The 25543-nt window shown below is 40.9% G+C and overlaps 3 protein-coding genes across 3 annotated transcripts; 2 read left to right on the top strand and 1 right to left on the bottom strand.

The window, feature by feature from the left end:
• Positions 1 to 1219: 1219 nt before the first annotated feature.
• On the bottom strand, positions 1220 to 4407 carry ccdc85b (coiled-coil domain containing 85B). Its single transcript, XM_084549625.1, has one exon. It carries the CDS (start codon positions 2913 to 2915, stop codon positions 2313 to 2315), a length of 603 nt encoding a protein of 200 aa, XP_084405751.1. The 5' UTR covers positions 2916 to 4407; the 3' UTR covers positions 1220 to 2312.
• Positions 4408 to 6398: 1991 nt separating this feature from the next.
• On the top strand, positions 6399 to 11572 carry fibpa (fibroblast growth factor (acidic) intracellular binding protein a). Its single transcript, XM_084549624.1, has 11 exons — positions 6399 to 7035; positions 7162 to 7246; positions 8165 to 8363; positions 8581 to 8707; positions 9059 to 9159; positions 9384 to 9517; positions 10029 to 10137; positions 10266 to 10329; positions 10422 to 10508; positions 10657 to 10754; positions 11299 to 11572. Exons 2-11 carry the CDS (start codon positions 7162 to 7164, stop codon positions 11366 to 11368), a joined length of 1074 nt encoding a protein of 357 aa, XP_084405750.1. The 5' UTR covers positions 6399 to 7035; the 3' UTR covers positions 11369 to 11572.
• Positions 11573 to 13065: 1493 nt separating this feature from the next.
• efemp2a (EGF containing fibulin extracellular matrix protein 2a) lies at positions 13066 to 23688 on the top strand. Its single transcript, XM_084549573.1, has 11 exons — positions 13066 to 13196; positions 16673 to 16910; positions 17502 to 17550; positions 17661 to 17849; positions 18335 to 18457; positions 18600 to 18716; positions 20293 to 20412; positions 20540 to 20659; positions 20818 to 20944; positions 21428 to 21623; positions 22843 to 23688. Exons 2-11 carry the CDS (start codon positions 16809 to 16811, stop codon positions 23014 to 23016), a joined length of 1317 nt encoding a protein of 438 aa, XP_084405699.1. The 5' UTR covers positions 13066 to 13196; positions 16673 to 16808; the 3' UTR covers positions 23017 to 23688.
• The last annotated feature ends 1855 nt before the right edge of the window (positions 23689 to 25543 follow it).

The following is a 25543-nucleotide window of genomic DNA, read 5'->3' as shown; positions in this document are numbered from 1 at the left end:
TGTTCTGGCTGATATCTGTGTGTCTGTCCCATCGAGTCTCTCTTCCGTTCAATTTATGTTGTAACAGTGTAGGAAAGGTGGTTATTCAACTGTATGATAATTTTGAATGATGCATATTTGGTGCTGTTAAAATGCATTGAAATAAACATAATGTTTCTGTTATTTAGCCCAGGTCACTGGTTAACATGGTGTTGTCAGAATGATAGAAACACGATACAATTCAATAGTAATATAAACCACAGTCTCCAAAATGCTCCCAAACACAGCTGAATCAACAGCTCTCTCTGTAATTTTGAAGAAATGCTGAATTCCATAACCTTCAAATGTTAGAATAACCCTAACAGCAACTAATTTGCATTTAATTCAACAAAAATTAAGATTTTCTGCTTCACATTGTTTTTTTTTTGTCATCTATAAACTTGACATCTTTGGTCTGTTTGCTAAAAAACAAGCATAATCAAGACATAATCTTATCATTTTGTGCATACTTCACAATTTCACAGTTAATCAGTTAATTGAGAAAATGTCTGGTAGATGAATCAATAATGAAAGTAATCACTAGTGGCAGCTAGTAAAGGAGTTTGATTACTGCAGCATATACTGACACACTGAAATGACCGTTCTTTGACCCTCCACTGCAAACACTGTGGTCTCTGTCACTCCATTTTCCAGAAATGAAGCGAATCTCTTGCTAATACATCCATGGCTCAGAGAACATTGGATTGCTAAAATAGACAGAATGAGAGAGAGAGAGAGGGAGAGAGAGAGAGACGGGCGGACCTCAGAGCTAGAAAGCATGATGGAGAAAAATATCTGCGTGTATGCTGCTGTCAAAGGACGTCTGTGCATCACTAAGTGGGTAAAAGCATTACTGCCCTCTTCAGCTCTCCACACTGTGCAAGTAGGGATCCAAAAATAAAACTGATGAACATCCATAAAGTCCGACTGTATGACATGAAGGGAGCATCAATCAAACGCTGCTGGTTCAGACACGAAGGTCAAAACAACAAGTGTACAAATCAATTCTTCACTCTGTGTCATGTAAATGTTTGTTTCTGCAAAGTCAAGCACGCAAATAAAGGTCAGGACAGCGCAAAGTGTCATACCCACTGTATTTAAAGCTCTTCAGTGCACTACGAGCATAGCCCACCAATAAACAGCTAACGACAAAATAAATCTTGTGCATTATCTATGATTTAAACTGAAATTGGTTAGTAATGCTAGTTAATACAGATAAATCAAGATAAAGAAGGGATTATTCCTAATGTTACAGATTAAATACAAAGCATGAGTTACAGAAGAGAAAGCTGACAATCGCCAATTTAAACAAATTCTGTGATATGCTAATTGAACATCAACAACGTCATTTAAAAAAAAAAAAGTCATACAGGTGAATTTAAACAGCCTGTCTTGAATAGAATAGAATAGAATAGAAACCATTAAAACTCGTAGACCTTCCAGTTTGATACAAAGAGTTTCCAGTTAAAAAAAGTGGCCAAACCTTTTTTTTTTTTTCCAGCTCTGAATGAGGTCCAGCGACATCTATCATGTCTGATCCAAAATGTTAACAAGTGTGCTGGCTCTGCCCAGGCTCCAGCACATGTTGCATTATGCACAGCAGCAGCCCCACCCATGGTAAACCTGAAGGGCCTTCACATCAGACTGGTTCACAGGCCTATACAAATTGTGACAATCATCATGCACATATGGCACTCCAAATCCTGTCCTGAGGAAGAGAGTGCATAAAATATTACACATTATTGGGCGTCTAGCAAAAGCTAATATCAAATAGTTTCTTTTTTTAATTTATTTATCACAACTCATCTAGTTCAGTGCTATTGGAATTCAGTGGACTAAATATGGCTCAAAACTGGATTGAAGTTAATCTTCAGATCTGTGATTTAAAGATCCAAGATAATGTTGTCCAGTGCAATAGAAAAAAAAGGCTTCTACCAGTGTAGGCTAGTCCAGTGCATGAGATAAATTTATATATGTGACCCACTTTTTGGTCCCATTTTTTTTCTCACTGAAAAAGGAGAGTTTCCATTAGAGTCATTAGAAAAACACTGTAAAATTTAGACGTTATCATCTGGCAAATATCTATTAAATGTCTTTGAGAAGTCCTGAAGTGTGTAGTGTGGTTGTCAAAATCTAGAGTGGCACACATTTTATTTTTTGCAGCATTCAGAAGGCCCTAATGCTTTTTTCTTTTCTATTTTTTTTTTCGCTCTCTCTCTCTCTCTCTTTTTTTTTTTTTTTTGAATTTGTCTGATAGAGCTCATGTGTCAATTGTAGCTGCTGACAACCTGCCATCAGTCATCAGGTGAGCACACCAGATGAAGCTGGTCTGGGCTTCCCACGCTGCCTGTGCTTGAGCTTCCATCTCCCAGATCCCGGGCCACCATGCAGGGCAGATTGAGCTCAGTGGAGCCCCCAGGGCTGGAGTCACTCCTGCTCACACACTCCTCCTCCAGGACCAGACACAGCTCCTTCAGGTCCAGATTCTCCTTCACCAGTCCGTCCTGCATGCGTTCGAGGTCTGCGAGCTTTTTCAAGTACCCGCCCAGGTCCTCCCGCATCACTTTGGCTGCGTGGTGCCCGAACAGCTGCCATTCCCTGGCCAGCTTCTTCACTTTGAGCCGGTCGTCGTCCAGGAAGCAGCACAGGTCCCGCAGCTCCACGTTTTCCTCCTGAAGGCGCTGATTGATGACTTTCAGTTCCCTGATCTCGAGGAGGTGCCCCTGCAGCTGTTTATTTACCTCCTTGATGAGCCGACCGCGCTGGATCAGGGCTGAGATTTTGTCTGACTCTTCTTTACGCAGCCGGCTCACCAGCTCCTCTTTGGAGCAAGCCAGCAGATCCTCGTCAGACATCTTTGACAGTTCTCTGTTTATTATCTCACCTTCGCTACCCATTTTCTATTTTTTTAAAAAACACAAACCTTTGGGTACCTGAGAATCTATTAAAAGCGCTGAGATGTAGCAAGATTTAATGGTCCACAGTGTCATCACATCCTCGTCGCCTTCATCTGTGCTCCAGATGTTATATGCGATCACCACAGCATCAGAAAGGGAAATCGACACAGTGGCATGTGGTGTCTTTATTTAGATTTAGGGGTTCTTTCAATGTGACTTCGCCCCTGCTTTTTGCTATCTGTTCTGTTAATGAGGTCGTGTATGAAAATGCACCACAAGCCGACATTAATGTCAATCTGTCATCCTCTCAGCAGCAGGCTGTGTTCTCCAAAGGCCTCCAGGACATACAGCCGTCCTTATTTCTCCTCCTCTCGCAGTATTTTCAAGGCAACAGCCACCCCTCGCTCTCTCTCTCTCTCTCTCTCTCTTTCCTGTAGGCCTACATACAAAGGCCCGGTCGATCCACGGAGGCTTAATCCAGCAGCCTCGGATGCACACCCTGCAGATGTTGTGATTTTTACGTCGCTCGCATCGTCTCATCCGGCTATGCTCCGCTCGCCTCGGCTGAATGAACTCCTCTGGCTGGGGGTACAAGTCGGCACAGTGCTGCAGTGTCTTCCCTAAAAACAATCCATTCCTCCAGATCCGCAACGACACAGATCACCGGTTATCCGCTCACAGTACGTGCATCATCTGTGCTCATCCTCTGTTGCTGGACTCTTACCATAACAATGTCCGCCTCCGCCACTTCCACGGCTGTGACTCTCTGTGCAGCGAGAGCTCTGTGAAGCAGGACCTTTACCGGAAGTCTGTCTCATCGACCTTCCAAGTAAAAGCACCGAGTTGTTTTTTTTTTAATTATTTCCGCATAAACATGTTTCGATGAACATACTGAATTATAATATTGACCTTTTTCCAATTAAAGTTTCCACTCTCACTATATGGGTGTTAGTCGTGTTTCAGGGTAATCATATTAGTTAGCAGCATTTGTTTTATTTTGAGAGACTTAACAGGAAGTTATAAATTTTATGGTGACTGTTAATTTGACAGTAATCAGAAATGTTTGTGGCTTACTTTGATGTTCCCAGTGTGTCTTCGACATGTCATATTCAGGCCTTGTTTCTTTGCAAATGGCAGAAACGAACTGATTACGTGTGTAGTGCAGTTGATCTGACTCTGGATCACAGCTACGGGATTAAAAACATAAAGATTTGAGGGTGAAAGTCTCCTCCATGTGCTCTGTCAGTGTGGAACTTGTGCGCCCCCATTTGTATTTAAACCTCATTTTCCAGTTATGAAACTAAACCAACACGATAAGCATAATTTTCAATTGTGCACACGTGGAGCCACTTCCTCTGGGGTTTTCTGTCCTTTAAAATGAACTCCTTTTCAAAAACTATAAATTATCTGATCTGTGCTGTCCCCAAATCTCTGCACATATACGTAATATGATCTACATCTCTTTAGAGTTCACTACAAATGCTGTACAGTACAGTGTAGATATATATCAGTGACTCCTGGTTGTACTTTTTCTTTTCAAAGAACACTGGCGGAAAGTGTGACTGCAGCCTTTTTTTCCATGGGTTTATGCTGAGGCATTCAGCCACATCCTTCCGCCCTCTGTCCCACCTCCATTGTTTCACTGAGGCCATAACAATGTAGGGTGTTAACCGTGCAAGGGGGATCTGGGGATGGAATCAGGGTGTCATGTGAGGTTAGAAATGAGAGTGTTGATGTGCAGACACGTTCACGGAGTTGTTTCCCCCCTGCCATGTTGTGATTTTGAAGGACACATGCAGAAACACAGAAAGGGAGGGTGAGGAGAGGGATTTGCAGGGATTTATTTAGATTAATCGTTGTAGAAAAAGAGAGCAGATTGTGTACACGCAGGCAGCAAGCAGCGTAGGGGCCCCCTGCTCACACAGAGTCCTATCTGTGATCTGACACATTTTATAAGAGCACAAATGAAAGGACAATAGGCTTCTGTCTACCTGCCAAAAGCTCTGTTGTAATTTGAGTCTTCACATAATCATCTGTTATATTTTGATTTTTGTTCTTTTTTAAAAAAAAAGATGACTGACTGTAAATTGATAGGCTATAGATGCCATTTATGAAGTTTGTTGGGTTTATTGCATTGTGAAGTCACTCAGAGGGGGTTTGGTTAAGAAGTGAGACAAAACTTTAAAGACATTAATAAAAGCAAATGTCCTGTCTGCAGTCTACCTCAGTCCAGCAAATTAATCCAAGTTTCCATCTATATAATAGCCAATATGTTATATCACAAGTTATAATAAGTGTAATGTTACTGAAAAAAAAAAGATTCTTACAGTTTTATCTTAGATTGAGACTTAGTCGCTACATTTGTCTGCCACTGCTGAAGTCCATCACATAATCAGCACCTAAAATCCAAAGGACAAAATCATTATTATTATTATTATTGTTATATCCAACAAAGGTTCAAAAAAGGCAACTGGACTTGTAGAGTTTTTTTTTTTTTGAGAAGATGTTTCACCACTCATCCGAGTAGCTTCTTCAGTTCTAGGGGACTGGTGGGAAGTCTAAGGTTTAAATAGGAACTCCTCCCTATTATTGTTGTTGTTGTTGTTATTATTATTATTATTATTATGAACATATGCACATCATAGCCTTGGAATTGAGCAACAACCTACTCACATTGGATGAGAGACATCTTGGCTCTATAGAAATGCAAAACTGAAGATAATCACAATCACAGATAATTGAAAAGCTCTGACGGGAGGAGGTCCTGGCTGGTGAAAAATTGATTACTCTATCGGTGTGATTTCCTCATTATCTTGATGTAAATATAATAATGTTGCATAATGTTATGTGAGATCACTTTCTCTGATCACCCATAACAACAGATGAACATCTAATATCTCATAGCTATGTCTTGACATATATCATATCACGTGTATTCTACACAAAGTAATTTAATTAAATATATTTTCGACATATTTTTTATGCATTACTATCATTTACAAGGTTTCAAACCTGAAAAAGTAACAAATACCAGTGCAGTCACAAATTCGAAAATATGTTGTACAAACACAGTGAAAAGAGCTGCAGCTACAAAGAAGGAAAATTCTAATATAAAATATTTTTACCGAGATTTGGACCTTTTTCTGATGTAATGCTGGCTTTCAAAACATAGTTTCAGACTTACAACTTTAAAAATTATATATATATATATATATATATATACAAAGTACATAAAACAATGAATGAAATATCTTTTTAACCTTAAATATGACCCATAAACACTCACTCGCCAGTTCATTAGGTATATTAGTGAAAACAAATGCATTGTACTATAACAGTCCTGCACTAAATCTCCCTTCATGATTGTTATAATGTTCAGTTTATGCAAGAATGATGTAAAATCATTTTGGAGGACGTAGTCTGTCTCGCTGTTAAACTGTATGAATGAATGAATTAAACACAAAAGTGTTCCTGCTATTTAGCCTAGCCCACTAATTTAAATGGTTTTGTCAAAATAATAGAAACAGGTGTCGGTACAATTCAATAGTTCTACACACGACAGCCTCCAAAATGAAAAAACACTTGAATCATCAGCTCTGTTAAACAAATACTGAACATCATAACCTCCCTGAAGCGAAGTTTCGTGCAGGACTGTTATATTAGAAGGTATTTTCACTCGTATAATTTATGAAGTGGCCAGTTAGTGACTACAATACCTGACTGCACTAAGAGCGTTTTTCTGTGACGTCACCGGCCCGGAAGTGTGTGCTGCACGACTGCTGTTGTTGACACTGCGGACCCACGGAAATACAGGGACGTTACCAGTTCATAGATGTCCGTGGTATAAATACAAAGAAACGTATCTACTGCTAATTCTTTATTTGTACCTTCGCGTTAATTAGGTTTTATTCTACCGTTTTGTGTTTTGTTGGTTGTCTGTTTGTTCTCCTCTGACAGCTGCTAACTTAGCATCGGGAGCTAACCTGTAATGGAGGAAGTTAGCTAATTAGTAAACCATGGAGAGAACCTTTAAGCTCAATTAATAGAATTAAACACTCTGGAGACACGTTTTTATTGTTGCTAGGTGCTTTATACTGAGTGGGACAAGACGTCAAACAAGGTACAGTATAACCTATTGGCTGTGGGACACTTTTAAGCTAATCTGACTATTGATAGTTACCTTAGCTAAACACTAAATATTAAAAATGTCCTCATCTTTTTCCTTTTGCGTCTGTATTCCTGGCAGATGTCAGTAGAGCTGGATGTATTTGTAGGCAACACCACTATCATGGATGAGGTGGTTTACCAACTCTGGTTGGATGGATATACAGGTAAGGTTTACATCAAAGTAATTTGAATGAATAGGTGTGCTTTCACAAAGTCCTGGTGTATTTAAAGTGTTTTATAAAGATGTTAAAAGTCTGGATGTAACAGGATGAGCATGACTAGTCTAACTGTGGTTCCCATTCTGAGGTCAACACCTTTAAATGACTGCAAGATGAAATTAAGGGTCAGAAATAAAAGAAACAAACTAACATTAACACTTACCAAATAATGTTTTTCCCCAGCTTGTTTCCACTATTTTCTTCTTTGCTGTTAAATACTGAATAAATCCACCCCTTAAGAAAAAAATAAATTCACAAATTCAGTGATGTTCTCATCGTTGTCTTGCACATTATTAACAGTTTGAATTGTGAAGATACAGAGCTGCTCAGAGATTATTCACAGCGCAGCAGTGACTTAGTTAGTACATGTTATGATTAAAATATTTATTTTAACAATCACATGATTTCCATAGTTACGGTGAGATGAGTCATAAATTAATCACACATTTTTAAAAATCTGTAGTTAAACAAAAACTGTAGCTTATAGGGATATTTGTTCATCATTTTAATACTCTTATTGATCTGGAAGTGAACAAATATGCTTTCTTTATGCAAATGTGTGTCATTATTATTGCATCAATCTAAAACAATGACAAATGCTGCCCCAAATGTTCTCCAAAGTAACGCCCAAAATAATGCATGCTCAAAGAATATGTTGTGACAAGTCTGCCTTGGGCTGACTGATTTCACAAACTATGGGTCAGCCCAAGGGTCAACAAAACGTCTGTGTTAAGCGTCAACAGTTTTTGTGGTGGGATTAGCATTAATGCGTCACTGTTATGTTAGCTTTGACAGCCGTAATTATCTTGACTTCAGTCATGACTGGATCATTAACTCTGTGAACCTCTGTGATTTGTCCAACAGTGAATGATGCAGTTAAGGTACGCATGGAGGGAGGCGTGTTGGAGGAGTGTGAGGCAAGTGCAGATGTTCTTCAAAGTGACACCATGGACCAGTACAGGACTTTCCAGATGTGTGAGCGTCTGCTGCACAGTCCTGGCAAACTAGCAAACCAGCTGCTGTTTCAGATTCCACCACATCGACAAACTGTCCTTATAGAGAGGTGCAGAGATAATAATGATAATCTTTTAAACTTATAAATATCTGATTTGTTTGTTGCCCATTTCATGATTAAACTTGGTTACTCTTCACTTAAGGCAGATACTGTCATGGAATTTTTTTTGTCATGCAACCCCTGTCTTATTTTTCTTTCCTGACATTATATATATATGATTATACAGTGAGCAGTTTACTCTTTACTGTCTTGTTTCTTTTCTTAGATACTATGCCTTCGATGATTCATTTGTTCGTGAGGTCCTGGGAAAGAAACTCTCCAAAGGAACAAAGAAAGACTTAGATGACATTAGTGCCAAGACAGGGGTAACGTTAAAGAGCTGCAGACGACAGGTAAATACATTATAAACTCTACCATGATTGTTAATTTCCAATGTGAGTTTTGTGCTCAATATTAAAAAATATTTGTCTGCACCAGTATTTATTGATAGAACATGGTTCATTTCTGAAATATTTAGTTGTGGATCTGCCTTTTAGTTTAATAGCGGCCAGTTTGGAGTTACTTTAATTTGTTTTCTGTAAAAAGCTGGTTTCAACATGTCAACAAGCTGATTTTGTAGCAGTGGGTACAGTTTATTAGTTGTGCTAGGATAGCTGATTGCAGAGAAAATAGTTAGGCAGGTTTTGCTGAAGTCACATTGTTGTAATCTTATTAAATCGCCTGCCTCATGTGTTTAATTTCAGTTTGACAACTTCAAACGTGTTTTCAAAGTTGTGGAAGAGCTGAAGGGACCCCTGGTGGAGAACATACGTCAGCATTTCCTTCTCTCTGACAAGCTTGCAAGGTAATCAGTGAGGAGAATTGATTTCAAATTTAGGTTTACCCTTTAAAGCATTGCTTTAACTTCAAATCAGTCTTGCTGTAGTTTTTTATGTTAAATATTTTCATGATTTTGGAATAAATTGTAACGCACGAAAAGGCCAATATTCATGTCTGAAACACTGAAAACAACTATCTGATTGTCTTGTTCTGTTATGTTATCTCCTACGTCTCCTGTCCTTGTTTCAGAGATTACGCAGCCATTGTTTTCTTTGCCAACAATCGGTTTGAGACAGGAAAAAGAAAGCTGCAATATCTTACTTTCCAAGACTTTGCTTTCTGTGCTGGGCAGCTCATCAACAACTGGACAGTTGGAGCTGTTGGTGAGTGATTTTAGTTGTTTCTTGGACCAGTTTTCTGACATGAGACTTGAGGGGTATCTATACCATTTTAAATGACACAGCCTTCATTTAAGTTTAAGGTTTGCACAGTGGTAAAAATTATAAATCCAAGAAGGACACAAATTTTAAATAAACATTTGATATGACAACAGAATCTAAAAAGGGCTTGACGTGAAGTCTCCCTTGACAACGAAGGGAATGCTGTCTATGTTGATTGTGTAAAATAAATAATATGTAAAGCGCTGCTTTGTCAATGAGGCTCACTGACCACCAGAGGTCCTTAAGGTCTTGTAGGCCCTCATTAGAATGAAAATACATTTAAATTGTGTAAGTTGAGTTATTAGCAAAGTGGGAAAAAGGTTATTGAGTTGAGCAGAGTAACGGCACAATAACTGAGCTGCAATTGTAAGGAAAACATATAATATTTAACATAAGAAAAAAAAGACATTCTTTAAACTGATTTGACAGAATCTGACTTAAGTTTTCTTTGTAGATAACATGGTGGAGGACATGGATGTTGATCTCGATAAAGAGTTTTTACAAGAGCTAAAAGAACTTAAGATTTTAATCACCGACAAAGATCTGTTGGATCAACACAAAAGGTAACAGAAACACATCATGAGCCCTACATTTTTTTCCTGAATACTGAAGAAGATATTGTATTTTTAATTCAGTTTCATCCATACTCTCTTATATCAGTAATCTTTCTGTTTCTGTTCTCTCTGCTCAGTTTGGTCTGTACAGCTCTCAGAGGAAAGACTAAAGCTTTTACTGAGATGGAGGCTAATTTTAAGGTTAGAAACACCCTCGTAATATCCTAAATGTAGTCTGTTTGCAGTAAAAGGAAATAATAGTTTTTCAAATCACTGCTTTTTTGTTTTTGTAGAATCTTTCCAGAGGCCTCGTCAACATTGCAGCAAAGTTAACCAACACAAAAGACGTCAGAGATTTCTTCATTGATCTTGTGGAGAAGGTGAGTACGTCCTCAAAAAATAGTTAGATTTTTCCAAGTTGTAAGTGAAGACAGCTCTCCTGGCCCAGATTTTCTGAGGTCTGTGCCAGCTTCAGTCTGCCTTTGAGACGGTATGATGTAACCTCCTCCCCTTCTTTTCCCCCCACAGTTTATTGAGCCGTGCCGTTCGGACAGATGGACAGCTGCGGACATGAAACTCTACCTCACTCACTACACCAACTCTGCTCACATACTCGACACATTCAAGTGAGTTAATGTGCTTTTATTCTGCAACTCTTATCAGGCGGCGAGTGGCACCAGCCCTGGCACGGTTATCAATTCCCAGGGGTAACTCACACTAAAAATACCATCATGATTTTGTGGAGAGATTTAGGAAAACTAGAAAAATAACCCAATAAGGATATACACAGCAGCACCCATTAAACACAGCTCAAGCATTAAGTTGTGTTGAAATCCTCTAAAACTGACGTCTCTGTTCGACCAGTGGGTGTCTCTATCTCGCCCATGATTTCTTAAACTGTAGTCACCTTGTTTCTCATGCAAACACTCAGGAATTTAGTTAAGGGTTTACACAGCCCTGCACCACTACAAGCTTAACAAAGAGATATTCATAAAAAGAAATATAGACCCCCTCCTCGCTCCGATTACACTGAAGGGACCAAAGATTGCCTCATTTACTCTCTTCACCCAGATTTCACAATTACAGTTGGTCATGAGACTTACAGTACAGCCTCTTTGCTCCATTCACTCACTGTTTACTCTCTTTCTGTGTCTCTCTTCTGCCCCTCAGACACCAGGGTGTGTGGGACAGATACATGGGCGTCATCAAAAGCTGCATCTTCAAAATGTATCATGACTGAAGCGTTTTCGGCTCGACCCATCTTTTCTCCCTGCTCTCCCTCAGTTTGTTTACCCCGTTACTTTTGTTCCTTCAGTTTTTCTTTCTCTGTTCGTGATGAATTTCGCATCCTTGGTTATTGCTTCAAACCCCTTGTTTGCACCCCTAGTGTCCCCGCTGGGTCTGTACATTTGGTTTGTAAATAAAATTGACGTATTTACATTAAAATGCAGCTCTGTTTTATATTACTTAATGCTTTATGTTAGTGTTTAATCAGCTGTGATACAGCAGAGAAGAGATGCTATCGTTAACCCATCCCAGAAACAGGATTTACTGAAGTTGTGGGTGTTGGATGGAGTTAAGAGACAGAAAGAGAGAAAAAAATGATACAAATCATACTATTACTAGAACAGAGTCAGACGAGTGTTTTGGATTTTAAATGGGACCAGAAGATCACGTGTATGATGAAATGAGACTAAAACCAGTGTGTGGGATGTCTGTGTGTGGTCATGGGCATAAGGGACCATCCAGGGGGGCACAGTTGGTCTAACTGAGGGGGGTAGTAAGTGTGATTATTAACAACATCTCTTGTAATGACAGCTGCCATCTCTGCCACCACACAGACTCACAGGGCAGATAAACAACCAGAGACTAAGTAACGTTTTTTTTTACCTGGAGGTTTACTTTAGTTAAAAAAAAAAGAGAGAAAGAAAAAATATACCTACTTCTGCTTCTCTACAATACTAAAAAACTTTAGTTTTAGAATTGAATGCAAGTTATTTATTTGGTAACAGATGTCACAACTGTAAATTTCTTGAATTTTAAAATGTAGTTTGTGCCTAGAACAAGGATGACCTTTAAATTTGACTTTCAGTTGCGTAAACTAACAAGGACCAACATCCGTTGAGCAACATCTCTGAGCCAGTTCGCAACACGATAGACGTCAAATTTTGCAAGAAAAAATACAGCCGTAATGATTCCAAGTGCAGCAATGGATTAGTCACGCACAAACAGAGAAAAGCATAGTTGGTCAAGAGTAAGCATAGCGTCTTATTTTCTGTATTTTGTCCCAGAGAGCGCCACCGGTTTATTCAGCGAAATAAGCTGACAAATTTTCCGAGTTGCTCTCCACACACTCTCTCTTCCACTCTCTAATTTTTGTCCACATTCCATTAACTTCTCTCTCCCTGGCTATAAATATCCTGCATGTCAGATTGGACGAGAGCGAGGGCTTCAGTCGCTTTATGGAGGGGGAAAAAAAGAAAAGGAAAAAGATGGGGGAGGTAAGTATAGATAGATGGGGGGTAAATGGGAAAAGGCACTGAGGAAAGGGTGGGAGAGCTTGGGGCTTTTGCTGGGGTTTAGTTTAAATGAAACCAGGTGTGTTGTGGGACCAGTGAGAGGGGGCACTGCGTAAGAAGATGGGGGGCATGCGTGTGTGAATCTGTGAGTTGTTGTTGTGCCTGTGATTTGGACGGATTTGGAATTTTGGTATTTGGGCCGCAGACCAGGAATTTGCATCCTGGGGGGTCAGGGAGCAGGGAGAGGGGGTTTTGAGAGTGGAGGATGGCAGTGCAGGGGGCCAGAGGGGGGGTAAGAATGGGCTGTCCCTCTCTCCTCCCTCGCTTCCTCCTCAGACTCTCTTGCTCACTCCCTCTCTCCCTCCCTTTGCATGTGTTCAGCTGCTCCAGCTGTCGGTCTCCCCACTCACTCTCTCAGGGTCAAACAGGCAGGAGTTTAAGGGACCACTTCTGGACGCCAACTCAGCCGGGACGACCGCAGCCAGCAGAAAGACACACTGGTCAGAGGGGACACTGAGAGACAGAATACCCACTGGCAAAGATTAATCTGTGAGTTTTACTGTTTCTTCAATGTCTTATACTCATGAAAGAAGTTCAGAACTGGTGGATGACTTAACATGTTTGAAAGTCTTTTCAGGAAAAAATAACTGAGGTGAGATCTTTCCCACTTTTCTGGTACAGGCCATACACGTCACAGCTGCACCGCTGCTCTTCTCAGTGCTGTACTCTCCCAGCGGCACTTGGCTCCCTGCTCGAGCCAAGATAACGTGGCTAACAGTCTGGGTAGTTCTGGCTCTGACTGTAATAGGGGGTTAGACAGGAAGAGAGGCAGTGAGTCAGAGGACATGTATTATTGTAGCGTATATTGCAAAATTCTTCCACCTCACTCCTCTTATCCAACATTGAAAGTCAGTGTCACAATCTCAGTTTAGTCACTAAGTGGGGCAAACAACAATAAGACAGTTTGGGACAAACAGGTGCCAACTCTCTCTAAACCCGAATAACCTCGCTATGATTTAACAGTGTAGTTTTATCACTGTTTATACAGCTCAACAGACGGCTCCACTTAACTGTTGTGAATCAGGTGGGTTTATAAAGACAACAGGAAGGAGCGCTGTTCCCACGAGAGCAGCCGATTATCTCACGTCACACTGTCTGCTCTCTTTAAAGGAGACATGGCAGCATCACCCCTGGGACTGCAGAGCAGCTCAGGAGAACGTTTGTTACAGTTACAGTGTGTGAATTTCTCCCACAGGCCACCACCCATCATTACCTGTGGCATTTCTTAGAACAGGAGTCAGGTGGGACTAGGTGGGAGATGGAGACCCCCTGGTTGTGGATTTGCAGGTAGTAACAGAGCGCAGCTGGAGCGCACTGGGCCACCATGTTCTCAGGCTGCTCCACGCACAGCCGAGCACAGCAACACAAAGCTAGATGTGTATACAGTACAACAAATGACCATCTTGCCGTCTACACTCAGTGTGTGTGTGTGTGTGGTCCAGCTGTGTTTTTTCTGGTCACCCATGTGGTCACTTTTTGGGACGTCTGACATTTCGCTTGTTAAGTTGTGCTGATTGTGTGACTTTAAAAATGGGTCAGACTGCTGACCTGAGGCCGAGCCAAGCCCCAAGTGATAAACACACTTGATTTCTAAGAATAGCTTTATTATTATTTTACTAAACATTAATATTTACAGTTTTAAACTGAGGCTGCAAATAATGATTCTTTTCTTTGTCCATTTATCTGTTATTTAGTCTATTGTTTTTCTGGTCTAGTACATGTCAAAATAGTTACACGAAATGTCCATGGCAAGTTCCCAGAAGTCTTATTTTGTCTATCAGTCCAAAACACCAAAAATGTTTAATTTATTATTATTTTAACAAAGAATAGCAAAGAAAACACATATTTGTGAGGCTAAAACCAACAAGTGTTGAGTGTTTACTTGAAAAGTGACAGAAACTCTTCATTAAAATGCTTTCTGGTGAAGTTTCTCTTGATTAACTTATCGATTAATCAAACAGTTGTTTCAGCTCTAGTAAATCAGTGTTTCTCATTGTCAGTGATAGTCACTGCCAGACAATGAACTCTGAGATCCTCCTCCACATCCTGCAGAGAGATGAGAGGTTAGGGGAGCAGCGGCTGGTGGTTTGGCACCAGCTGTCCTCCTATGTGAACCATGGGGGGGTTTCCCAGAACCTGATACTCTGGGAACCACTGCAGTGGCAGGGCATCCCAGCTGAGAACCGGCGCCCACATCCTTGCCACGGGCATTCCAGAGGTCCACCGCCACTTGATCTCCAGCGGCAGCAAGGCGACACCCATGCATCCCTGCTGCCCACACTGAGTAGCCAGTGAGTGAGTGGACCCCGGGCTGATGGTCAGTTTGTTTTCGGGTGGTTTTGAGTCACATTCTTGCTGGTTGTAAGATTCTGCCTGGCCAGTTCGGGGAGGTCACGTACTGCGGCCGTCTGATTGCACGGTGGTATGTGTTCCCGTCTGAGCTGTCTGTACGAGAGTATGTTTTGCTGCTTTTCACCCCGCGAAAGGTCACTAACGGCCTGTGATGTCATCCATCGAGTATTTTACAGCGTCCAAGTCATCCTGCGGCCTTGTGTTTGTTTCAACCTGAAATACAACAATAAGCAATGCCTGCAAATGTGGCCTCTGGAGTTTATGTCAGAGCGTGAGTCTATGCACGTAGACAGGCTGTGATTATAACTTTCCTGTCATGTATTTTAGCTGGAGCTCACTCACTTTGAAAACAGCACTTCCTTGGATTTTCTTCTTTATTACTTGTACTTTTTTGGTCTGCCAGGGATGGAACGGGCGATTTGTTTATGGTTTGAGTCAGTTTAAACTTTTCAGGAAAAATAACTGAGGGATGGTTATGTCTCTACTGGGAGACAAATATAATTCAATATAAAGCTACCTCATGACTATTCTACTCTGTACAGAACACTATGGAAAAAGACCAGTGGTGGAAGAAGAACTCAGATTCTTTACCATAGTACAAACGTGATTAGGTTTAAAGTAAAACTGCATTCAAAGATAAAGTACCCTAATGGCACCTGTTGCAGTTAAATTTTGCAGCCGACTAGGACTTGAAACATGTACACACACATGAATAAAACAAAAATGGCTCTTTTTTCAGGATGTCTGCCCCTCTTTTGTTTTTGTTGTAGGACAAATCGCAGATGCATTGTTCTCAATTGGTGACCACACATGTAAAAGCTTTGCAGTCTTCCTACTGTTCAGCCACATAACCACTAAACACCTGTGTGGGTGTTCAGAGCCTTTAAACTACAACAGTCCATCATGTTTTATTTTATAGGCCATGATTTGTATGTAAAAGCAAGTAGTAAAACTACAATATTTCCATCTGAAATTAAGTGCAGTAGAAGTATAAAGTAAAAAGTTAAAGTTACAACAGACTCAACACATCTTTAGGAAGGTAAACTTCTTGTTACAGAGACAAATTTACTCATTTAGGTTTAATTTCACAAACTAAAGGAGCTGAGGAGATGCTGCTATAAAATATGCAAGTAATGACTGGGATTTATGTGGCCCCTCCGACGCAGCTCTGATACAAAGCAAACCTCTGGAGGCGGCGCTCAGCGAGACTGTTATTCCAGCGGCTGCCAGTGTGCAGACACAGAGGGCTTTCTGTAAGCAGCCAATATGAAAGTATTTCTGTTGACTCGGGTTATTTTCAGCCGAAGGTCGTAGTTCGTCACGATATTTATGTTTTTACCTGGCAGAGTATTTAATTCCAGTTATTCTTGCTGTGATCAAGGGGGTACTGTTTGGTTGACAAACGGTGAACCAAGTCCAAATGGCTAACCGTTCGTGGTCTGACTGACTTCTTAAAAACTGGCTCCAGTGCTTTTGCTTCAAGTTGATTTATCTTTTTTCAGCTTTGGGAGCAGCTCACAGCTTAAGACCGATTTGAGACTGACCCGAACTACTTCATGTTTGTAATGTTGTCTTTTTTATGTGATTTCCTTCTGTCTCTCTCTGAAACACAGATACCACTCCTCCACGGCCCTTCACATCGCAATTCTCGTCTGCAGGACACAGCTACCTGCCTGAAAGTTGTGCGTGTGTCTGTGTGCATGTTTTATGTGTGTTCCTGTCCCATCTCCCTTTAATTAGTGCATTAGTATGCAGGGTGCTTGTGTGTCAATCTTGTGTGTGTGCATATGTGTGTCTGTGCTCCTCCGCAGTGCGATTTCACAGCAACATACAGAAAGTGACACCTACACGGTAAAGATGGATGAATCACTCTCCCTTTCTCTTCTCTGCTCATTCCTTTCCTTTTATTTGAATCATCTTTCCTTCTTCTCATGTTGAAGTGCTGGCCTCAAATCCCCTCTCTTCTCTCTCTTTCTTAATACCCCATCTTCTTCTTGTTCAATGTTCCACATAAATGTTTCCCTCTCCGTACTTTATAGTGGCCGTTGCTGGGGATAAATTTGGTTTTAATGCCACGTTTCTTCAGGCCTTAGTTTTCCTTTCCATCACAGCAGGATTTTTCCCCTGAATGATAATGACCCTCTTTCCAAACAGTGGCCTTAAATACTTTGTTTTTGATGTGACATTTGGTTCCAGGGAAGTAGTTTAAAATGTCACACAACCTTTTACAGAAATAGACTTCTCGTCTGTTCGGCCCAGCACTCCTGCGCGAATACAGAGGAAATAAGTTTCTCTATCCCCTGCTTATATTTTCACATCTCACTACTCTGGATTTATTATGTATTATGAATATATTATGCAACTACTTGGCTCAGAGGAACTGTTCACATCTTTCTTTCCATCATTTTCTCACACTCGCTCTTTCTTTGCTTCGCTTTGCAGGAATGCACAGATGGGTATCACTGGGACCCTCAGACTGAGCACTGCAAAGGTAAATCTCTCTTTTATGTGCAGTTTATTCTTATGTCCTTTTATTTTTTAACTGTTTATCTCTATCTATATACTCTGTGCTTTAATATCCACATCTGAATCTTCCATCAGACATAAACGAATGTGAGACCATTCCAGATGCCTGCAAAGGGGAAATGAAGTGCTTCAACCACTACGGAGGCTACCTGTGCCTTCCCCGCTCTGCTTCAGTCATCCCTGCTCCAGAGCCCCACATCACGCCCACCGAGGCCTTTAACCCATGCCCTCTAGGCTACGAGCCGCATGGAGACAGCTGTGTGGGTGGGTGTCTGGTTTGTGCGTCTGGGGGCTGGAGGTGGACAGGTGGTCACAGGATGAGTGATCATTAAGTTTGTGTGTGTGTGTGTGTGTTATTGTGTAAATTTATTGTTGGTGGCCACAGATTGTGAGGGACAGGTGGCCGTAGCAGGTGTTGGGACTGGAGGCAGTGTGTTGGTGCAATCTGTGTGGGTGTGAGTGAGTATGAGTCCACGGGAGGAAGACAGGCAGTGTAGGAATTTGGAAGATTTCACACGAGGACAGCTGCTGCATTTTAAGTAACTGACTTGCGGCGAGTATCTTACTTGTGCTGGAGGATGGCGAGGTGTTCATCTGGCCTGCATGAGACAGCAAACATGACTCAACATGATATTCTCAGCTGTTGGGTGCAAGTGAGGGGAACAAAGATGCCATCACCTCAGTCACACTGTATCTGTATCTGTCAGTCATGATGTGTTTTCTCTGTTTCATTTCACCCACAAACACAGATGTCGATGAGTGTGAGCGAGACGAACATGACTGCCAGCCGAGTCAGCAGTGCATCAACACACTGGGGGCCTTCACTTGTCAGTGTCCGGATGGTTACCGCAAGGTTGGCACAGAGTGCATTGGTGAGACAATATGAATTTCTCCTGTAGTTAGTGTAGCCCAACTTGGATATAGCCATTTTCCGAGACACAGTCTGAGCTAAAGTTTGTTTGTTGGAGCTTAAAAACCTGCAGGAATCCTTCTGAAGCTATTTCTCTCTCTCAGACATCGATGAGTGCAGGTACAGATACTGCCAGCATCGCTGTGTCAATGTCCCCGGTTCCTTCTCTTGTCAGTGTGAACCTGGTTTCCAGCTGGCAGGAAACAACCGATCTTGCATTGGTGAGTTTTAATGTCATTTATGTCAAGTAAATATATAACAGTACAAGCCTCCACTCATGTAAAATCCTACATGCATAATCCTCCTTACATAAAAGTATGAAAGTATTAAAAGTAAAAGTACTTGTTATCCCATAGTAATGGTTGCAGTAGAGTAATATAACATATTATGTAAGAGAATTATTATTACTGATGCATAAGCTTATCAGAAACATTTCTGCGAAGAAATTACTGAGAGATACGAGGAAATGTTTTTGTATGTTATGCTGGCTTCTATCTCTGTTCCCCTCTCTCAACGTCCCTCCCCGGTGCCATTCAGAAGCAATTTAAAGGCACAGATCAGTTTTGTGGAAGAGAGGTTGTATGAGGTATTTAGTCAGCGTATAGTAGATCATGGTCGGCAGGAGAGCAGTAAACTGGTGTGAACAGGGTCAGCAGCAAAACAGATTTCAGAAACCTAAAACAAGACCCACATAAGAAAACAAATCGCTATCGGTTTGTTTGCTGATAATATTTAGATTATTATTACTGCTTTATGGTGACATCAGATTACCGTTTCTGACTGGGAAGCTGCCAGATTGCTCTGTTCAAAACCAAAAAACTAATTTTACCTCTTAGAGCAAAGGAACTGCTGATCCCTTTCATATTTATTAGTTAATGTAACTAACCATTTGGAAGGTTAATCTGTAATATATAAACTAAATATGCAACTATTTTAATAGGGGATTTATTGATTTAAATAATCAATAAGCTAGCCTTTTCCCTCCAACAGTCTAAAACTAGATTAAAAGCACAAGGATACAACAGTCCCCATATTTAAGAAACTGAAATTAGAAATATTTTTCTAAAAAGTCACAGTTTTTGGCTTAAAAACTCACTATAGAGTTTCATTGATAATGAAGATTATTGCTGATTTCTTACGACCAGTTACACGTACATTTATTGTTTCAGATGATGATACATTTGTATGTGAAATCTTAAATGCCTTAGACTGTTGTTAACTGCAGCTGTGTATAGTTAACAGGGCTGTGCTCTACAATAAGTACGACAGAAATCAGAGTAAATAAATAAACTCTTAGCTCTTCTCTTGCTGAACAAAAAGTAAAGCCTCTGAAAACATTAACATTAAATATTCATGTTGAAATATGTGACAAATAAATGTAAGATTTATTTATTAGAGGTTTAACACAGAAAAGCTGCTAATCTGCTTCTTCATCATTTGACATAAAACACTAAAACATAAGCCACAACTGTCACCACAAACTGAATCCCTAATGCTACATTTTATTTGGGACAGATGAACAGATCTTGACATCAATTGTTATTGACAGAGCTCGTCTCATTTGTTTTTTAGTGTAACCAAAACAGTTTCAGCTTTGGCAGAAGAATGTTGGACCTCTTTAGTTTTTGTAACAAGCTGATTGAGAAAATATGTTTTCAAGGACTTTAAATTTATTGGAGCCGTCGTTCTGATGTCAACCTTCATTTCAAATTTCATCTCAGAACCTGTGAATGTTTTTTTGGATGCTCTGGTCAGTTATGATGCACTTAGTTTATTCTCCTTCTTTCCTCTTTGTAGATGTGAATGAATGCGATATGGGTGCCCCCTGCTCTCAGAGGTGCTACAACACATATGGCACCTTCCTTTGTCGCTGTGATCAGGGCTACGAGCTTGGGCCTGATGGCTTTGCTTGTAACGGTAAGGGACTCATTCTTGCCTTTAATGAAGGATCAAAGTGTGATAGTCAAACTCCCCGGCTCTGTTTCTGTTCCTCATTGCTCGTAATGTTGCATAATAAATAAAACCCGAACTTGTAACTTGTCAGACATCGATGAGTGCAGCTACTCCAGTTACCTGTGCCAGTTCCAGTGTGTCAACGAACCAGGGAAGTTCTCCTGTGTGTGCCCAGACGGATACCAGCTGCTGGGCACCCGAATGTGCCAGGGTAAGCACACCCGCCTCCATTTCCTCCCGAAGTGAACACCTTCCTCTATGTTCCCTCAAGACTCACAAATGCTGCACTGAGTCAGTGCGTGTTCATTTGGTGGCGGCTCTGTTCTCGTCCAGTTCAGTGGAACATCATGGGCTGTTTGTCCTCTGCAGATATAAACGAATGTGAAACAGGTGAACATCAGTGTACGGAGAAACAGACCTGTGTGAACATCCATGGACGATACCAATGTGTGGACAACAACCGCTGCCAAGACCCTTACGTACAAGTGTCTGAGAAGTGAGTGACACCTTATGAAAGCTTGTGTGTGTGTTCAAACACAAACACACGCTTACACACACCTTTTCCCAATTACTCAAATATGTGCTGGTGATCAGAGTATAATCAGCCCCTGTGCTGAGTGCGGCTCCAGCTGCAAGATTACCCCAATTACTTTTTCCACATATGAGTCCAACTTTGCAACCTTTTCTTTTGAACACGTTCCAGTGCAATAAGAAAACTATTACAGCCGTGAACAAGTGCTGGCTTGGTAACAGGTGTGGGTCACTATTAACATATCCCACATGATTTGGTAGTATAAAATGTGTTTTAGAAAAACATAGGGGAAAATGGCTACTGTTCAATATTTGTTTAACTTTAAGGAGCTTTCCTCTCAGTCATATTACTCCCTCTGCTGGCAGATTTATGAACTGCTGCTTCTGATGTGACAAATGCCTGTGAACTTACTGTACTCAAACTCTGTGTGTGTTTGTGTGTGTCCAGCCGCTGTGTATGCCCCGTCAACAAGCCCGCCTGTCGAGAGCTGCCTTTCTCCATTGTCCACCGCTACATGAGCATCACCTCGGAGCGCTCCGTCCCCTCTGACATCTTCCAAATTCAGGCCACCAGCGTTTCTGCCGGGGCTTACAACACCTTCCGCATTCGCTCTGGTGACGAGAACGGCGACTTTTACATCAGGGTGAGAGCTGTTAGAGAGGGCTGAGGGGAGTGTGACGGAGTACTGATGTTATTTTTGTTGGTTAAGTTTACCAAGAGTTTTATCTCATAGTGCTCAGACTGTACAAACCAGTTTTATTCACACCTAGACAAAAATAAGAGGGACTTTTTGACTTATACTAGTTATACTAGTAGTTTGAAGTCATTTATGTCGTTTCATTCTTACAAAGAATTTAATGTTTATTGGCCTAAAAATCCTGAGAATGTTTCTATAATTTAATAGATGATTTAATAGTGCTTTGTGGAACAACAAGGAAGTTCAGTGATCTTAGTCTAACACATATGTCTGGCAATAAAACATGCATTTTAAACTTTGCGTTTTACAAGAGAAAGAAACGTGTGCAAAATAGTTTAACAGTTATAAAATAATTTAAATGTAACTGAAAGCATGAGTTATGAGTGTGTGTAGTTCGGATTTTCCTATTTTGTTTTAAAGCTAACTTTATTATGGTTTTGAATGTCTAAATAACTTTCTCACTGAACTGTGCCTTTTCAACACGAGCTAAACAGCTTTTAAACCTTTTTATTATTTCAACTATGAATACAAACAAACATGCAACCTGTACACCAGTTGTGTAGAGGCAAAAATATCCTGAATGGATCAAGCTCTAAAATCACAGAATATGACATTTCCAATAATGGAACTCTAAAGTAGATCCTACCTGCCTCATTAATCCAAGCTAAAGTTATAGTCTTTAACTTGGACCAGCATAAGCATGACGGCATTACTAAAGGCTCCTTCAAAGCCACAGAAAACATTAGCTAGTGTTTTTACAAGTTCCCATGAAAAGCAACATCGGTCCAATGCTCTTTTAAAACTTGTTGACCCTACACAGATGCGGCGCACTCCTCTACAAGTTTTTACTTTATTTGACTGATTTAAATTTGACTGACATTTCCCTGACTCTTCTAGTAGAGCAGAATCTGTCTGGACAGAACAGTTGTTTCATGAACTTTTGTGAGGTAATTTCCAGCACAGCTCAGCACGACATCAACCTGAGCTTTATCAGCCATAATAAGTGAAAACATCTGTGTGGATGTGCAGGAGCTTTGAAGCAACTCTCAGCAATAGTCCTTCTTTTTACCAGAAGATATTTTGATATGTTACAGAACAGAGTCGATGTGATCAGTCCCACCTGCTGTGCCAGTCTGCTCAATAGTATTTGTTTTGTCTTCTCCAGCAAATCAATAACATCAGCGCCATGCTGGTGCTGGCCCGTGCCGTGTCGGGCCCCAGAGAGTACACGTTGGACCTGGAGATGGTGTCAGTTAACCCTCTGGTCAGCTACCAGGGCAACTACCAGACCAGCTCCGCCCTCAGACTCTCCATCTACGTCGGGCCATACACCTTTTAAAGAGGAAGAGTGGAGGGACACAAAGAGAGAGAAAGAGAAATGTGGAGATGCAAAAAAAGAAAAATGAAGCTGTAAACAGAAGTGGTCGATGCAGTTCAACCAGTCACTGTGATGTTACATTAACAGATTTTTGTACTTTCCTGTCAGCCCATATTATGTGTAAGAATATACACGCAGTACAGTATACAAACACATTGTAGCAGCAATGTCTCACTGATAAATAGCAGCCTTAAAACAATTAATCCAGTCAAAGTTGTCCCCTTGTGTTTAATCTGATGTGTTTTTTTTTTTTGTTTTTTTTATCGTGTTATTTGGAATATTTCTCCTCATCTGTTCAGGGTGATAACAAATCTGTGTGACATGTTTTCTTCCTGCCTTTAGGTGCAGCGCTTCACAGCCCAGCGTCACTAGATTAATCTGTTGTCACCAGTTTACATCCTTATCTTCTGTTAGTCACTTTATTCTTGTCAGCCCTGTTTCCTGTTGACAGACATGATTCAGTAACCACTCACATCAGACCTCAGTACCCACGCTCCTCCTTCACCCTCCACTGTTCACTCCTAATGTTCGAGCTCTTCGTCGCTGCCGTTTCTTTGTCACATTGTGTTGTGCTTTGTTTTTTCTTGTTTAAGATTTGAAACCAAATAAAACAATATAGGGCCTACCTTTTCATCTGTGCGTGACAGAATAACTAAATATGATTTTTGTTATGCAGCATGCTACTCTCCAGAGCTTCGGAGCGTTTTAGAAGAACTGAATTATTAATCTGTCAACAGGTTTGATTTTTTTTTTCACACCTCTCCTGATTTTATTAAGACTTAAAGTCATATATAATTAATTACTAGCTGTCTGCCTAGGAGTCACCCACTGCCTCAGCTCCACTCATGCTCCACATCTCTTTGGCTGTGGGTCAGTCAGGCACTGCCAAAATGGCGACAGTCCGGGCCACCACGTTGACATGGAATAAGTATTCATCCTTGAAACCTTTCCTCTTGTTAGAAAGAAAAAAAGGCATCAATCTGACCTTAATCTACCTTCGTGAAATTATGTTTTTGAATGAAATAGGCTCACTGCTGCCCCGTGTGGTTGCTGGTGGAAAAACACCCACTACAAGTGCAGTTCTCAGTAACCGCCAGGGGTTCCCAGCCTCCATCATTAGGGGGCAGTATTGAGCCCATTACTTTTTTACAATATTGCTTTCTTAGATTTTATTTTTTGCTTTACAGAGGAAAATACTTAAATAATGAAGACAAATTGAATTGCGTTTCTGGTTGTCTGCCTCTCCATCATTAAGGAGCCATCCACTGACAAGCTAAAGCTGTCTACTGCACGTATGATAAGACACTCCTAAATGTGCTCATACTATGTCTCTCTTAAACCGCCATTAAATTAAAACAATAATAATAATTAAAATAAACTGGCTGCACAACATCAGCTCAGGCTAATGACTGGCCCCACTGACACGATACACTGCTTCATCTGAAAGCCACGTAGTGCTCAGTCAGAGGCTTATTTACCTGCTTTAGTCAAACCCACTAGCTGCATCAGAAACGTTTCCACGCTCTTGTCTGACCAGTTTACATTCAAATTGTCCACGACATCCTCAGTAACGCAAAGTACCCAAAGGCTCACAATACGAAGAACACGAACAGTATGCCTGAGCATCCCAGAGCCACCTCGTCTTTAACTGCACCCAGACACTTGACACAAAGCTCCCAAACAGGACATGTGTGTGTGTGTCTACAACATTATCCTAGCTGGCAGCTCACATCTTCATGATATCTGTACAAGCTCCATTCTGAAATGCCATCAGATGCAGCCTTTAATCCTTTAATAGTAACTTTAAACAAAGAGAGAAACGTCACTTCCTGTTTGGTGTCTGTCATGTTCATTAATGATCTAAAAAGAGCGTGTGAGGAAGATGAAATCTTGTATCCACTTCCAAAGATCTTTAAATTAGTGAGGAACTGTATCAGTTTAAATTAAACAAGACTGAAGCTCTAACGCTTTCTGTCTGTTTCTACTGTCACAGCACTTCAATGGTGTTAACTGATACTCCTCACCCACCAAAAAAAAGGGAAAAAAACAGAGACTGAGGGAGAAAGAGAGAGAGAGAGGGGGAAGCCCTTATTTCACTGTTCACTGCTGTTTTCTCCGCCCAGTCCTACACACAATACACCACACACACCTCCCATCTGTCCTCACTGGGGGGTGATGACTCACACACACCCTGTTTTATGTAATCAGAATAGACGGCCTTCAGCCACCAGGGGGCAGCAGATCCCACAGATCTCCTCTGCAGCAGCAGTCCAGGAATAGCAACAACCTGAGGAGACAGTGTTGGTTTTATAACCTAATTGGCTATTGAGCCTACATTTTCTCAAATTTTCCACAAACTTATACACCTGTGGGAGGAAAATCCAATGCAACTTTGTCTCCTTCTCATAAATAATGTATAATTCAACAACTTCCGAGCTCTGCAATGTGTCCTAGCACAGATATTTTCTTGCATAACTTGACATCTTGT

The sequence above is a fragment of the Chelon labrosus genome (genome assembly GCF_963514085.1).
Source record: "Chelon labrosus genome assembly, chromosome: 8".
Lineage (NCBI taxonomy): Eukaryota > Metazoa > Chordata > Actinopteri > Mugiliformes > Mugilidae > Chelon > Chelon labrosus.
This window is presented reverse-complemented; position numbering and strand designations above follow the sequence as displayed.

Excerpts from the sequence above, each read along its gene's own strand:
- ccdc85b (XM_084549625.1), bottom strand. The coding sequence starts at position 2,915 with ATGGGTAGCGAAGGTGAGATAATAAACAGAGAACTGTCAAAGATGTCT.
- fibpa (XM_084549624.1), top strand. The coding sequence starts at position 7,162 with ATGTCAGTAGAGCTGGATGTATTTGTAGGCAACACCACTATCATGGAT. Across the intron at positions 7,247-8,164 it reads CTGGTTGGATGGATATACAG|TGAATGATGCAGTTAAGGTA; the intron begins GTAAGGTTTACA and ends TTTGTCCAACAG. Across the intron at positions 9,160-9,383 it reads CTCTCTGACAAGCTTGCAAG|AGATTACGCAGCCATTGTTT; the intron begins GTAATCAGTGAG and ends TCCTTGTTTCAG.
- efemp2a (XM_084549573.1), top strand. The coding sequence starts at position 16,809 with ATGCAGGGTGCTTGTGTGTCAATCTTGTGTGTGTGCATATGTGTGTCT. Across the intron at positions 16,911-17,501 it reads CAGAAAGTGACACCTACACG|GAATGCACAGATGGGTATCA; the intron begins GTAAAGATGGAT and ends TTCGCTTTGCAG. Across the intron at positions 17,850-18,334 it reads GCATGGAGACAGCTGTGTGG|ATGTCGATGAGTGTGAGCGA; the intron begins GTGGGTGTCTGG and ends CCACAAACACAG.